General features: G+C 41.4%; 1 protein-coding gene across 2 annotated transcripts in view; it reads right to left on the bottom strand.

The window, feature by feature from the left end:
• Positions 1-3647: 3647 nt before the first annotated feature.
• CDC123 (cell division cycle 123) overlaps positions 3648-17304 on the bottom strand; it is a 108578-nt gene continuing 94921 nt past the window's right edge. For both annotated transcript variants that reach the window (XM_077472987.1, XM_077472986.1), the window contains exons 12-13: positions 15904-16041; positions 3648-4128 (exon numbers count right to left, since the gene is read on the bottom strand). In XM_077472987.1, the coding sequence (XP_077329113.1) occupies positions 4093-4128; positions 15904-16041 (174 nt within the window). In that variant the 3' untranslated portion in view covers positions 3648-4092. The remainder of the gene's footprint in view (positions 4129-15903; positions 16042-17304) is intronic.

The raw sequence follows: 17304 nt of genomic DNA, 5'->3' as shown, positions 1-17304 counted from the left end.
TAGTTTTTAACTAGAAATAGTCAAAATGGTTTAAATACAGATGTGCACACAAAAAATCCAAAATAAGGTTCAACTCAGAAATATGGCTAAATAAGTAAAAAGAGTGCGCACAAGTTCCACAATGATTAACTGACCTACAGAGGATTAATGTGAAACAATATGGTGGACAACCAATTGAAATGTGGTACAACGCTCTTCTACTGAGATGTCAGCAATATCACAGGCATTCTTTTGGTGGTGTAATCTTTTATTCATTTTTTTTTTATTATTATATCCACATACAAAAACAGATTCTGTAAATTCCAAAATGATTACATTTGATGATACATTTTACATCCCACCCGTAAATCCTCCCCGCTCCCCCCCCCTCGCCAACTGTCCCTGTCCATCTCTTATCGAAATTCAGAATTTTCTCCCTTTCTCCCGATTTACCCTGCTTATCTTCCTACAGCCTCCAAAAAACTCATGGTCTTCTTAACTTCTTTCCGCCCGCCCACAAATGATAGCTGGGCAGTGCAGCTCTCGATCTGGCTTGACATCAGTCTGACACACCAATCCCGGTAAAGAGCCTGACAGAGGCTCTTTACCACGTGATCAGCCGTGTCCAATCACTGCTGATCACGATCTAAACAGGAAGAGCCGTTGATCGGCTTTTCCTCACTTGCATTTGACAGACGCGAGTAGAGAGCCGATCGGCTGCTCTCCTGACGGGTGGGGGGTCTTGCTGATTGTTTATCAGCACAGCCCCCCCTCGGATGCCCTCCCAGGACCCCCAGGGATGCCACCACACTGGACCACCAGGTATGCCACCCTAGACCACCAGGGAAATGCTAGGGCCCAGGCAGCTGCCAATCAGTGCCCACCCCCAATGCCCGCCAGTGCCATCAGTGATGCCTATCGATGCCATCAATCAGTGCTGCATCAATGCAGCCCATCAGCGCCCCCAGTGCCACCCATGAGCGGCCATCAGTGCTGCATATCAGTGCCGCCTACCAGTGATCGTCAGTGTCCATCAGTGCCTCCTCATTGGTACCAACTTGTCAGTGCCCATCAGTGAAGGCGAAAACATACTTATTTACAAAATTTTATAACAGAAACAAAAGGAAAAACATTTTTTTTATATGTTTAGCAAAAGATGAAAAACAGAGGTGATCAAATACCACCAAAAGAAAGCTCTATTTGTGGGAACAAAATGATAAAAATTCTGTTTGGGTACAGTGTAGCATGACCGTGCAATTGTTATTTAAACAGCGACAGCGCTGAAAGCTGAAAATTGGCTAGGGCAGGAAGGGGGTGTAAGTGCCCTGTATTGAAGTAATTAAACATCTTCCACTCTTTCCATCTGTTTATCAATCCCTCTCTTCCCTCCTCTCTGCAGTATCTCAGATATTCCACGTTATATATCTCTTCTACCTTTCCAATCAAATCTTTTTTGTGGGGCTATTTGACAGTATCTTGGTATCTGACTTTTAGCTGTATTGATCAGGTGAGGTATCACAGATTTTTTAAAACTTTCTATCCCATGGAACAAGCACGTCCAAGGTTCTTCTAACATTTCTCTGTTAGTAATTTATTTTATTAACTGTAAGATCTTTTTCCAATCTCTTCATTTTTGACCAATCCCACCATAAATGTGCCATCGTTCCAAATACTTGACATCCCTGCCAACAATATGGCGATTTACTTGTTTGATATTTACTTACCTTGTCTGGGGTTATATACCACCTTGCGAGTCATTTATAGTTCATCTCTGCTGTGTTACAGTCAACTGTGGAGCTAAGTACCAATCTCAAAATTTTTCCTATTTTTTGTTTATTCCCTCCTGTTCCCAATTCTTTTTCCCATTTGTTTTTAATGTATGGTGGGGCCTCCAGTCCTTCCTCTGCCATTAGAATTTTATAAATTCATGATATACCATTTTTTGTATTTGATGCCATACTCAGCCACTTTAGCGGCCTTAGATCTTCTGCTGATCTCATTGGTTGTGGCAAGGTTCTGACAAAGTGTTTCAACTGGAGATATGACCATTCATTAATCACCATAAAATCTGTCTTGTGTTTTAAGAGAGAATATTTCCCCCTTTTCTGTTATATCCTTTAATTGTGCATTTTCATTTTTTATCCAATCTCAAAATGATTTCCCTTTTCCTAGTGTAAAGTGATTTGTTTCTTTCAGTGATATTAGTGGAGAATTATATTCTCATTTACCTTGTTTATGTATTCGATCAGTTTGAGTACAGTTCATGTCATTGCATGTGAATTCTCACCCAATGCTCTATATTGAGGTGGGATCCAAATGATTCTACCCGCTCATTATGTATCACTCATTATGTTCTCAATTTGTACCAGTCTTTTTTAATTTTGATCCCTTGTCCACTCCATTACTAATGATATTAACACTGCATTATAATATTTTTTAAAGTCTGGTCCCTTTAGCCCACCTTGTTTTTATCTCTCCTTAATACAGAGAATGAGATTCTTGGTTTCCTATTCTGCCAAATGAACTTTGTCATTATATTTTTAAATGTTTTCAAATATGTCTGAGGTAGGGGAATAGGCAACATTTGAAATTTGTACATAACTTTCAGTACTATTACCATCTTTATAGTATTTATTCATCCAATCCATGAGAGGGACCTTGTTGCCATTTTTCTCATTTCTGTTTTTATATCATTTAGTAGTGGGATATAATTTACCTGATATAATTTCCTTGGGGATGATGTTAATCTTGTTCCTAAATATTTAATTCTGTCTTTCATGTAAATTGAAATTCTTACTGTAGGCACAGTTCTTCCTGTTTATTTACGTTTAGGTTAATGGTGGTGTAATCTTAAGTATTGGATGGACTATTACTAAAGTCTCAATAGAAGGAGCTTTACCTCACTTAAATTTCAGGTTGTGCTATGTTGTATTTTCCTTTAATAAATACATTTTCCACCGTGGCTCTTGTAATATCACCCCCTTAATCTGGATCTTCTGCTTCAAATACCCAGATCATTCAGATTTGGAAAGTTTGGGTCTACTTTATGGGCACCTTTTATTATCTCCCACAATTGGTACCATCAAAATCAAATGATAAAAATTGTGATTAAGCATTTTTCTGTTAGCAATTACATTTCTTGCTAGTTAAGCACAAACAAAACAATAAATAATTTCAGTCATCTGAATGTTATAGCACTATTTTATTTACCTGTACAGCATTTGTTAAAAAAAAAACAAAAAACAACAACTTATCAAACCACTGCACATACAGTCCATCTCAAAGCAGCACTGGTTTTTCTGTACTTTAGACACTGGCTGAAGAAGTGTGGTTCACACCTAATGTACTCTGGAAGGAAGTGGCTTTAATTTACCTTCCCTAACATCCATGTGTCTTTAAAAAGGTATTTCAGCAGAAAAAAAAAAAAGCTAGCAATGTTCATGTGACTAGATGTTACACAACTTGTGGCTAACATAGCTGAGACTGCTGCAGGGTGGTGCATGGTCAGTGATAGGACTATTCTAGACCTCACACACCATCTATGCAATTTCAGAAGCTTAGTACTGTATGACAGGGTGTGATCACCAATTGGTAATATTCAACCCCACTTTCTAGAAATCATAAAAATAGTAAGTTAATTTAAATGAAAAATAAAACAAGGAAAAATATTAGCATAAAATATATATTTATTATGCACAGTTATAGGGAAAAACTGTAAAATGTACATAATGACGTAATCACTCAATAACTCTGGCATGTACAAACTATTGATTTACAGTGAGTTAAAGTGAAGAAAATCAGCTGGCAATAAGCATTTACAACACCTCAGTATGTATAAAGTATGAGGCTGTCAAGACTGAAGCTTGATAACGTGAAGAAGTGATTTTACACTGAACTGAGTACAAACACAGCCAGCTTGCTCCCACTCACTTCAGTCAACATACAGAGCAGCTGGAAAAAGCAAAAAGAACAAACTGTTTGAAGATTAAAAGTTTATGTGATTTTTCAGGATCTAGTAGGAACTCCATTCCTTCCATTCTTGCTTTCACTTGAACCTGATTACATAATAACACCAGAGGAAGCTGTCACTCACGGACCGCAGATAGGACTGACCTAATCATCAGAGTCCTCTTCTTGCTGATTCTTTTTCTATTTGGATTAGAACACATTAAAAATACTTGAAGATAAAAAACAAAATTGCATAAAATTGCATAATAATTGCAAAATTGCATAAATTACAGCTGTAGTAAACAACATATTTAAAGGGTTAGCTCAACTTTAAGGACTTTTGCCAAAAACATCCCCATGCATTACAACTACCCGCCGTACAGTAATATGCAGTGCTCCGTTTTGTAAAAGAATGCTTCCTTTTTAATAATCTTATTCTAGTGACCACTACGCTAAGTCCTGCAGATGGAAGAACAAACTGAGCATTGGATGCATGGCCCTGTAAACTCACAAACACACTCCCTATTATGACAGTGCAGGACCCTGCCACAGTGTGCGATTAGAAAAGGAATGTAAAGATGACACAAGGTTCTCAAAATGTTAGTATATTAAGAGCAGAGAATGCTGTGTTTTAAGTTTTCTCTGAGTTTTGTAGACACGGATGGGGGCCTAGAGTTTGAAGGTTTCAATGTTTAATGGGTGGGATGGAACCTTTAATCTCGTGCAACCTGTGTAAGTTGAGCTCCCATTTTTGGAGACAAGTATCGCTGTGTGCTGACAAAAGGGTTCACCCTAGAAGACAGGTGGGAGCTGCATCGCTGTATGCACTGAATAGCCGGTGGCCTGAGGGACTAGTTTTAATAGCTGCAGTGCTGCAAGGTGGGCTAGCATTTTCTTTTGCTGATGTTTGTTGGAGAAGAACCCCTGCATAGGCAACCAAGTAAAAATAAACATTGTGTTGGAACTTTGCTTTTGCCCAATAAACGTGAGCTGCCATGCCCTTAAACTGAAGTTCAGACTGACATGTCTCTAAAATACAAATACCACCAAGTCTAATCATCCCATGTCACACTATACATGCACAGCGTGGGAACTCCGCTAGAACATTAAATGTAAAAATAAAAGCCCTCACTTGCAGTGGAAGACCATTACTGTTCCTGGAGTTAGGCTTTAAATATATTTACAGTATATCTAAATGTAGTCTTCAGTTTCCCCTGAAGTCATGGTTCTCTTTCGCTAAGGTCTAAAGATTAGGCTACAGCATTAAATTACAAAAAAAAGAAGTCTTGTCCAATCATGTTAATGAGATTGTAGGTAATGTCTTTTCTAGTACAACCATATGGGCTAGATATCGCAGTAAATACATATGCAGGAAGGAAATGTCTGAAATCCAAGGTGAAGGTTAACTTGTAATCTCAGTGGGACACTATAAAGTATTAAAGTTTTGCAGCAAAGGGGTAAGGGGTGCTGTACTTCCATTTACATGAAGTTGGGAAGCTCTGTACTTATACTTGTTCCTTTCATACTTTAGTATGGATGGGTGATTTTCGGACTGTGGATGTATTACACTACGACAAACGAATTGTTAAAAGTGTAAACGTACTCCAGAAACTGCATAATTTCCAATGTTTGGTAAAAAGGAAAAGTTATTTGTATTCACCTTAAAATTAACTGGTGGATGCCTGAAGGTAATATCTAAATATTTATTATCTAAATATTTCTAAATAAATATCTACAGGAGGTATGACACTAAACAAGCTGAACTTCTCCTGGGATTGGCTGCTGCCTGTAAGACTTAAAAGTATATGTTTAACCTGATTTTTTTTTCTTTATATTAGATTAGTAAAGGGATAAACCATTATCAGGTGTTTTATGTATACTACTGGGGTCCCAGGAGACACAACAGTAAGTAATAGGAAATTTCTAGGAAATGAGGTGACTTCCCATTCCTTGAAACACCAACGGATCTTGTGGAGTGTTCTTTAATTGGGAAAAGGGAAATCTGACCTTGAAACCGCAAGCTTGAAGGATGAGCTGACAAGTCCACTTTGCGGCAGTGGAACGAGAAGCAGGTTGTCCTCTACGGAACCTCCAGGAACAACAGGGGGTTGGACTGTCAAAAGAGAGCTGTAGCTGAGAGCAAGGCCCCTTTTACAGGACCGCTCCAGTCAGGTCCATTTGTCAATTTTTCAGGCGGACCCGATTGGTCAGTTCATTCATTCCCTGATGGAGCGGTGGGTTTAAAAGAGACACAAGTCCCTTTACATCCACCTACCTCCAATCCGATCTGGTTCCCTAAAAACAAATGGAAGGGGATCTGTTCTCATCCGTGAAGGCAGTTTAGATTGGCGGTAGTCGGGTGTAAAAAGGACAGTGGAGTCTGTTTACACGCAACATCCTATAGAGTACAGCGGGCTCTGTCTGTGACCACTCTGCATAAACTGAGCGGACATGGACCTGCCGTCTATCACATTCTGCTCGGATCAGCAGGGCGTCAGCGGACAGATCCCCTGCTGATCAAAAGGGAAGGCGCCCCTGTGAAAGGGGCCATCATTTCAAACAGCACATACTACATCCAGACAACAGACACAAGGGAAATCTGTTTAGGAGCAAGACAATGGGGTGGCAAAACAATGTCCTATGTAAGCTAAAAGGATGAAACCATGTGAAGTAAAAAGGCCCTGGGGGTCTCAAACAACCTGGCCTTTGAAAGGGTTCTTTACAGGTTAGGACTGCCAACTGAAAAACTCCACCCGCAGTAGTGATGATGGCGACAAAGAAGGAAACTTTGTAAGGATAAATATAGGAAGACCTCTAGTCTGATCAAACTGCAGTTTCTGAAGAGCCAGCAGAACTAAATTAAGATCCCATAGATTTATTGGATAATGAACAGGAGGAATAATGTGACACCCTGTACTAAGGCCTTCACTAAGCAGTGAGAAGCAAGTGGCTTCTGAAAAAGAACTGCTAAGAATGAGATTCGACCCTTGATGGTACGCAAAGCCAAATTATGAAATTTTTCAGACTGGAGAAAAGACAGAATTTGTTCAATAAAGAATTTCCTGGAATGCAATTACCTTATCCCATACACCGAGAATTACGCTTACGTCATTGTAGACTATGTTAGAAGTACATTTCTTAGCTTTCAAGAGATTAATGATAAATAATCTGGTGAGCCCCTGTACCTCAGAACTGTGGAGGACCTGGAGGCCTTAGAAAAATTAAATTGATTTTGTTTACCTCAGGAGTAAAGGGTTTCCCAGATGAAGAATGTTCCTTCTTTTTCTGTGGCAAAAACGGGTATACTTCCTCCTCAGTGACTTCCTTAATAAAGTTCACCAAAGAGGTGTTCCTCATCAAACGGCATAATGCAAGAGGTGTTTCTTTCACTAATGCGCAAACATTTCAATCAAAGAGCTCTTTGCACATGTGCAGAAAGGATACCCATTGTGATTTCTCCATGGCATACAATATCCCTTAGTCCATCAACACAATAGAGTAGTGTCTTCCTCCACAAAAGATTTAACATGCAAGACAAAAAACCATTTTGTTGGTGGCCAGCTGCCGAGCCTAATGGATGTCTGATTCCACAGCTCCAATGCTGATTGGAGAAAACCGGCGGAGAAGCACCCCAGTACGGAAAAAAAATTTCACCCCAGACAGCATAGACCAGGGAATCACCTAGCCATGTCCTGAAAATGAAGAGTACAGACAGCCCAGAAAACCAACATCTTACTTCACACAGCCGCCAAGCCTCCGATTCCAAGATGGTGCCCGCATTCTGCGATGCGGAGATGACGGCTCCTACACAGATCTTCCAGATGCCGATCCATCAGAAATATCCCTTCCCAGGGATGGAACAGCAGGTGATCCTTCCTCCATGGCTTCCTCTACGCGCAATAGCCCGGTGAAATCGCAGATAAGGTTGGATTCTGACCATCACAACCCCGCGGTGAGTCCTCTAGTATCTGACCCTCCTGCTCCATTACCTCTGCCATCCCCTATTGCTGCATTTCCTACGTCCAACCAACCGGTGCTAGACACCACAATGAAAGAGATGCTCATCTTTTTCCAAAACTCCCTACATGTCACTATATCATCCATGTTCATGAAATTCTCCTCAGAGATGCACAGCATGGGGAATAAATTGTGCCAAATATACATCCAAATGGGGGAAATCACAGAAGCAGTGAACGATTTGGTTGATGCACAGGAACATACATGCAATTAAAACCAATGGATGAGAGTCAAAATGGCGGACCTGGAAGACAGGCCCCGTCGCAATAATGTGAAAATACGTGGCATACCCGAGAGGGTCCTGCCACCTGACCTTAATGCATACACCAGACGACTAATATCCACCATGCTTCCTGAGCTGTCTCCCATGGCAACCATTATTGACAGGATCCATCGCCTACCTAAAACCCCTCACATCCCTGAAGAAGTTCCTTGTGATGTTTTACTAAGAATACATTTCTACCACATGAAAGACCAGCTTTTGTATAAAGCACGACAACTGGGTCAACTCCCAGCACTGTACTCAAACCTGCAAATGTACACTGACCTGTCGCATTACACCCGATAACTCAGACGCCAAGTACAATAACCAAACCTCTTAACTATAAAATTTCCTACCAATGGGGATTCCCTAAAAAATGAATGACTACCAAAAAGACACCCGGCCAAAAATGCCAAAATTCATCACTCAAAAGTCACTCAACACCAAAGGGCTGAACCACCCAGCTAAAAGGGCTTCTCTATGGCACACGGCGCATTAATCTTACTGTGAAGAGATAAGCATACAAGAGACGCACTTCAAGATTAATGAGGAACCCTGATGCTCGAACAAGAATTTTCCCCACATATTTATAGCGGTCAAAAATACTGCATCCTTTACCCTCCACAATAGTCTTGTGGACACTGACGGGAGATACCTGGCCCTAGACTGCACACTGGACAACACTAAATGTACCATAGTAAACATTTACGCCCCCAACACCCGGCAAATCAAATTCATACAGAAACTTATGAAAAAATAGGATTTTTTGTACTCACCGTAAAATCCTTTTCTCTGTAATTCACCGACTGACACAGCTTCTCTCTTTAGACCATTGGGTTGTTATGCCACCTTCAGGAGAGGACTAGGCATTACATGTTATCATGTGATAATAAAACTAGAACTTTCTAGTTCCGCCCAAGGGGCGGTCCCTTAGGCAACAACCCCTCAGCATGCTACTGCAGCTTCAGTACGTCAACAAGCAGTAGAACGTAAAGAGAAATATGAGGGGTGGGTGCTGTGTCAGTCGGTGAATTACAGAGAAAAGGATTTTACGGTGAGCACAAAAAATCCTATTTTCTCTTATATTCACCGACTGACACAGCTTCTCTCTTTAGACCACTGGGACGTCCCCAAGCAGTGCCAAAACGAGGGGTCGGAAAACAGCAAAAAAAAAACATCATCCATCATGGCATGTGGGAGCTAGTACAAGCTTTACCCACAAAAAAACTAGTGTGTGGAATAACCACCACAAAAAAACAGGGTGCTCCTCAACAGAGAAGCACTACCCTCAAACCGCACCAAAACTACGGCAACAAATGCAAATCTGCATCATCTTAAAGTTACTGCGTTTTTACCCCCAAAAAAAGGGGAAAAATATTTGTATGTGCAACTGGCATTATACAGCAGCCTGCAAAACTTTGCGGCCAAAACAGGCATCGGCCGATGCACTGACATCTACCTAGTAGAATTTTGTAAAAGTGTGAACAGACGACCAAGTTGCCACTTTACACACTTGAGCGACAGGCGCTTGATGTCGGAAGACGTTCCGATTGTCCTTGTAGCGTGGCCCGTCACCGGAAAGGGGGCACCTGCCCCTTCAAGGCATAGGCCTGTACAACAATCTGTCTAATCCACCTGGAAAAGGTGGCCGACGAGACCGCACGGTCAAGAGCTCTGCTGGCCTGCTTTGATTATCCTCTGTTTGGCTTGCCAATTTAGCTGCTGGATTGCCCTAGCTGTCCCTAGATGTAGTGTGATCTAATGGATGCACGGGGCATGGGGAAGAAACTCCATTCCCCCCGCAGTTTCCCTGGACCTGGGCTCCCACATCTCTTGCCCCCGGACTACCTCTAACATGGCCTCACAAAACCGAGATGGAGGAGTCCGCTTCCTCCTCACAGATCGGCTTCCAGGAGGTCATGGCGGCTATTGCCACTTGTCAAGCATCGCTAACCAACACGATTGAGGCTGTGCAGCTTGACGTGGGCTTGATCCAACAGGATTTTGACAAGATCCGCCTGCGCATATCAGAGGTGGAGCAGAGGGTCGGGCAGACCGAGGACACACTGGTGGAGCATGCTGCATCTCTACAAACCCTGAGCTCCAAGGTCCGCTTGCTGGAATTTAAAATGGATGATGCAGAAAACAGAAATCGGAGGAACAACTTGCGGCTTGTGGGGTTACCGGTATGGGAAAACCCTACAAGCTTTGTGGAAGACTTACTCCGCTCGCTTCTGCCGGCCCCACAGTTCTCTGCTCACTATGCTGTGGAGAGGGCTCACAGGATACCGCCCGCTCCTAACCCAATTGGTTCCCGGCCTAGAAACCTAATATTTCAACTGCTCAATTTACGTGACTGGGGGGTGAGGTGCTCAGCGTTGCCAGAGGGATCGGGGATCTGAAATTCCAAAATGTTAAATTGAGGTTCTTGCCCGAATATTCTGTGGAAATACAGAAACTACGCCAATCGTTTGATCAAGTGAAGGCTGCACTTAGAGCCCGGGCTATACGCTACAGTGTGCGGTTTACTGCTAGGCCCTGGGTCCAGGATGGCGAGTCTGTACTTTTTTTCACTTCACCCAGTGACGCTGAGGCTTGGATGGAGACTCTACCTGCTAGGCAGTAAATGGGTGATTTATCCTGCTCTTGATTGATTTTAACACCTATTTTAACACCTAGCAAATTTTGGGCCATTGCCACATTGTCCCTGAATAGGACCTGTTACTTATGGCAGAACGGCAAGACTCTTTGCTGTTATCTGGAACTATGTCCGTTAGTCTGCCTACTGTTCTATGCAGATAAAGCCGCCATTGCAGACCATTTGCAGTGCTATCTCCCTCCTGGATGATTTTATCTGCTGGTGGTGGTGGTAATAGGTTGTACTGCCCCGACTGACTATGAGACATACAGTGCAGACTTTTGCTGCAAATCAGTTTTCATACACAAGTTGGCGGTAATGGAGTAGGACAGCTCTCTGTCACACTCAACCACTTAAAGACCAGCGTTGTTTTGAGGTTTTAGTGTTTTTTGCTAGGAAATTACTTAGAACCCCCAAACATTAGATAGTTTTTTTTTTCTAACACCCTAGAGAATAAAATGGCGAGCATTGCAATATTTTTTTCACACCGTATTTACGAAGTGGTCTTACAAGAGCACTTTTTTTTGGGGGAAAAAAATAATTTTTGGAATAAAAAAATAAGACCGTAAAATTAGCTTGATTTTTTTTATATTGTGACAGATGTTACGCCCAGTAAATTGATACCCAACATGTCACGCTTCAAAATTGCGCCCACTCGGAATGGCGTCAAACTTTTACCCTCAAAACTTTCCATAGGCAACGTTAAAACAATTCTACAGGTTGCATGTTTTCAGTTACAGAGGAGGTCTAGGGCTAGAATTATTGCTCTCGCATCAACGATCGCGGTGATACCTCACGTGTGGTTTGACCACCGTTTTCATATGCGGGCGCTACTCAAGTATGCGTTCGCTTCTGCACGTGAGCTAGTCGGAACAGGGCATTTTTTTCTTATTTTACTTGATTTTTTTACTTGATTTTACTTTGATTTGTGCTGTACAGTCCATCAGAAAGTTCGGAGAAATGCACTAAATTGTTCACTCTGTCTGCTAGAGCTGTGGTCATCAACCCTGTCCTCAGGGCCCACTAACAGGCCAGGTTTGCAAGATAACTGAAATACATCACAGGTGAAATCATAACAGCAAGTGTCTAGCAGCGCTGGTGCTAGCACAACAACTGGCAGTAAAGGCATCCAGTTGACTACTAGATGAAAATACACTGCATGAATATACAGACAGCGGTAATATTTAGAAGAACAAAAAGGGGGAGTGTTGGTAAATTGTTTTATTCCACTGTACACAGCCATTCCCATTTTATAGTCCTATAGTTAGGCACAAGGGCACTTTAAGAGAAGTGCATTTTGTTCCTAAGGCTGCAACATAAATAAGTCACTAGCATTTTGAAAAGGGAAACAGAAAAATCCACATTAAAAACACTTCTACCTTTGAGGGACTTAGCCATTCATAAATCACTGACATGAGAGCCATATATTTTTACAATGGCCTCATAAACATAACAGGGCTAGCAGTATAAATGTCAATGCGGCCTCCATTCATATGGAGTAATACCCAAGGCATCAAAGTGCAGATGAAGTCATATTATATATATATATATATATATATATATATATATATATATATATATATATATATATATTATTGAATGGCTAGCTATACATAGGGTATAAATCTTGTAGATATGGAAGCTTTATATTTAGTGCCTGCAAAATCAGTATTCACCGAGCCTACTTTTATTTTACTTCCCTTTATATAATTACAATATCTGTTATAGAACTATCCAATTATCCATATGTAGGTACTTACTCATCGAACAACAATCCCTCACGGTATTAAAAATGTGTTCACTTTACCTCCACTTTTATGAAAATTAAACTATATTATTCCACAATATGGGGCCAGTTCATTTAAAGCGGAGGGCCGTTTAAAAAAAAAAAAAAAAAAAAAAAAAGTCAGCAGCTGCTGACTTAATCAGCCCACTTACCTGTCCAGGGAGCCCGCGATGTCGGCCGCCCGAGGCCGACCTGTCCCTCGGCTCTCGGGTCCCAGCGCCGCCATTCCTTGTAAGGGAAACAGGCAGTGGAGCCTTACGGCTTCACTGCCCGTTTCCTACTGCGCATGCGCGAGTCACGCAGCGCTTTGTGAATGGGACGCGCTGTGTTCTGGAACACACAGTTCCCAGATAACAGCGCGACCCATTACCCAGAAGACGCCGCACGGAGGAGAGAAGAAAGATCTCCGCGGAGGAGGAAGAGGAAGATTAGGATTATGTGCCTAGCAACAGGCACTTCTGGTAAGTAAAAAAAAAAAAAACGTTTTTCATTTTTTTTTTTTTAGATTTTTTTGTAATTTTTAATATTTTTTTTTTTCAGGGTGGCCCTCCACTTTAAGCTTCACATCATGCTATATTAGCGGTTTCAATCCACTATGTGCATTTCTATTTGCATAAGCTTCCCAAATATAAATCAAACTGGTAAAATATACGTTTATAAGAAAATCAATAAAGATGTTAGAAACTATTATATATGAAACCTGAAAGTGAAAAAGGTTTTTCTTATAACTGTTCAAAAAAGAACTATAGGCAAAACTTCCTTTGCATTTTGGATAGAGTAAGGCAGCCTTTCTCAACCTTTTCAACACAGAGGAACCATTGAAATAGTTCTCCGGACTTAAGGAACCCCTGCTAAAAATGAGAACTCTACAACTCATGATACATTAGTGTGATGGTCAGTGAGAGGAATGGTCCTTATGAAGAATTACCTCCTTACAGATAGCTAAAAATATCAATGGTGTCAGTGGGAACGTATCTGAGAAGCAGAAATTGCCCAATGCTGAAGGAACCCCTAACAAGCTCTGGAGGAACCCTAGGGGTCCACGGAACCCTGGTTGAGAATCACTGGAATAAGGGAAGAGTATAATCCATGTCAGTTTTATTTTTATTTTTTTACATTTGTGTACCACTGGGGATACTTACCTTCACTTCCTGTCCCATAGCCAAAACAGGAAGTGAGAAAATAAATGGAATACCTTAGGGTCCCCAAGGTCACCAGAACTAGCGTCCCTATTTGAAAATGTACCCATTATTACATTTCTGGGGACTACCCAAAAAGTGGGATTTTTTATTTTATTTTAACTAACAAGAAAAAGAGAGGATGAATCTCCCTAATGGGGGCAGAGGTAGCAATAAAAAAAAAAAACTCAGGTGTTCCAATTCCTCTTCACTCTTACTCAAAACTAAAACAGTTTTGCCTTTAGTTATTTTAAGTGCAAAATAAGGCCATGTGTGGCTGAAACACATACATTTTGCTGTGCTATGGATTCCCTTTGCATCTTGTGTGAATTAAAAAAAAAGGCGTGGATTTTATATTGAAGCCATCCTGAGTTACCACTTTTCTCTCTCCATAAGTGCAAAATATACCTGTTAATTGTACAAAAAATTCAGAGCTGCTATGTGTACTTGTGTCATTGGTCTCAAAGAGCCTAATTAGCACTCCTAGTTCTTATCTTGGGACTACAGATCATTTTATGTTGTTTATGTTGTTTATGTTTTTGAACAGATCAGTTGGGGGCTTGAGAAGAAAAAGCCAACTAGTCTATAAAACGCTGTGGGGGTTATCCGACCCACAACAAAAATGAGAAATTACCGTATTTATCGGCGTATAGCACGCGCCGGCGTATAACGCGCACCCCAAGTTTAGGAGGGAATTTTAAGGAAAAAAAACTTTTAGGAGAGAAGTTTAAGGGGGAAAAAAAAAAAACTTACAAAAAAAAACTTACATTTATATGCCCATCAGTGTCATCTGCAGTCTTGTCCCCCATTGCAGCCTTATGCAGTCTTGTCCCCCATTGCAGCCTTGTCTATTTATTTTGCTATTATTTTTTTTAAATGCCGCCGCCGAGATACAGAGTCAGATGTGTATCTCGGCGACGTGTGGTAGTTCTCGGCGGGCCTTCGGTTCTTCTCGCCAGCTTTCGGCCGCCTTCAGCCATTCTCGGCAGCTTTCGGCCGCCGAGAAGAGCCGAAAACTTCAGAGAACGGCCAAAGGCGGCCGAGAAGAGCCGAAGGCGGCTGAAAGCTTCAGAGAACGGGCGAAGGCGGATCGAAAGTTGCCGAGAACAGCCAAAGATGGCCGAAAGCCGGCGATAATGGCCGAAGGCGGCCGAAAGTCGCCTTGAAGAGCCGAAGGCGGCTGAAAGCCGCCCAGAGGCTCAGAATTTCGGGGGATCGGCGTATAACACGCACCCACGATTTTCCCCTGCTTTTAAGGTGAAAAAAAGTGTGTGTTATACGCCGATAAATACGGTAAGTTAATTTCTCATACATCAACACTTACCTTTCAGTACTTATAGTGGCTTTAGGGCTCTTTCACTGCGTAGTGTCTGTGCCAATCAGCAGCGGATCTGGAAACAGATCCCCTGCTAAATCAAATCTGACAAGGGCAGGTGTCAGGTTTTTTTCGACGTCTGTACCCATTCAGTTTGTCTCTGGCAGACCAGTGATAGCTCTATGGGCAGCCAGATGTAAATGATAGCTCTATGGGCAGCCAGATGTAAACAGACTCAGTTGTCTGTTTACAGGCTACCCCTGATCCAGCAGGTTTAGGTCAAAAAAAAAAAAGAAAAAGGAAAACAACACAGTACTTTCTGTTTTACTTTCCAGACCTGGACAGACTCGAAAGTAGATGGGTGTAAACGGACACAAGTCTGCTTACATCCGCCTGTCTATAGTGCCGCATGGAGTTTCTGATCAGGTCTGCCTGTCAGTTTTCAGCCCGTGTGAAAAGGCACTTAACCACTTGTCTAACAGTACTGTTTATAAACAGCAGCTTTTAACCTCTTGCCACTCATATAGCGCTGATGTTTGAAACCACATCCATCAACCCCAGCCCATATACAGATATTCACTATGTGAGGCAATGATAGCAGAACCCTTTGCTAGGCTATTACAGTTCTTTTTTCCATATCAAGCATAAAATTTAAATATGAAAACACGATGTTGCAAAAGAAAATCCATAAAAACCCACAGCAGTTAAAAAAAATTAAGAAACATGAGGCATAGTACTATCCCACTAGAGAAGGAATAGTAATCCAAATACATTACTCACCAGTTTAAGAAAATCAATGAGTTTGTGAGCATCCTCTCCCGTAGAAAGATCAACAAAATCCTTTGGCAAGCGATAACTCAAGTAAGGACTAGGCTGCACTGTGACTTCACTTGTTGTATAGCGGAATATAGGAAGATCCTGGAAAACATGCCATCATTTAATGTCATTCTGTTCTGCTGTGCTACCCACAGTCATTTAAATATAAAGAAAAAAATAGAGCTTGGGTGCAGGGTTGGTGATTTCCTAAAATGTGTTTAATAAATTTTGACGGTAATAGCTTCAGTTCTCGAGTATGTACAACATTACAGTATGCTATGCATACCTCAGTAAAGGGATGCACAATGCAATCACAGTTTTAGTGGAAATTACAAATATGCATGTTTTATAAAATATATAGTGCTTTTGTGTAAAAGGCACCGTCTTTACTGGAGAGTGTGTGTGTGTGTGTGTGTGTGTGTAAAATGGTAAAAAGGCATCTGAGGTATATTCATCGTAAAAGCCAAAACGGAGTCACAAGCCTATATAGAGCAGTGGTAATGATACGATTAGCAAGACATTAAACTCTCCATCTTTGTGACGATCAACAATTTTAATAATCATACATTAATTTCAGTCTATATTTTTATGGCTTTCCTCTATTTTTGGCTGTGTTAAAAGGTCTGAAAATCCACTAATAAAATTTTCATTTGCAGGTGTCAGATAATGCATACTAGCACATTATGCCTTTATTTGCAGGGAAGGGGGAAACTTTTTTTGCAGGGTTTACTCGCTTCGCTAGGGGATACTTACTGTACATGCTGCTGCTTACATCATAGGGCGCGTGCTCCGGTGAAGTAACGGGCACCCGGGCCATTGCTTCAGAGCCCTGTGCTGTAAACGGCAGCTCGCCCGCAAGTGAGCAATGATGTCCTCGCAGCTTGGGCTAGTCACACAGTCCGCAAACCTGGAAGGAATTCGGGTGAAGATGGAAGCCTTGTCAGTGTTGACAGCTTGCAGCTGGAAGGGCTATGCTCTAAGGTAAGTTTCAGATAATGTGCTAGTATGCAATGCATACTACCACATTATGGCTTTACCTTGCAGGTTCCCGAAAAACAAAACAAAAAAAAACCACCACAGCGGTTTCCTAACACTTTAATGGGAAACCACTCAATAACCAATTTTCAAGAAGTTAGAACTTGTATGTTTCCCCACAAAAGGTCATTTTGAATATAGTTTATATTCCCCCAGAGCAATGGCACTCATCTTTTTCAAGGACAAGACCCAAAATTCAGCTGTAAATTTTACAGGAACCCATAGACTCAATTCAGAAAACCAACACATGAAGATAAGGATACTACACTATTTATAAAGGCAGTTCCAGTTCCAAAGCTGCACTAAATTATATCACGGGAATGCATGGCT

Source organism: Lithobates pipiens, unplaced genomic scaffold (genome assembly GCF_037356315.1).
Source record: "Lithobates pipiens isolate NorthernLeopardFrog02 unplaced genomic scaffold, aLitPip1_a1.2 Scaffold_8, whole genome shotgun sequence".
Taxonomy (NCBI): domain Eukaryota; kingdom Metazoa; phylum Chordata; class Amphibia; order Anura; family Ranidae; genus Lithobates; species Lithobates pipiens.
Note: the sequence above shows the minus strand (reverse complement) of the source record. Positions and strands in the feature narration are given on the sequence as shown.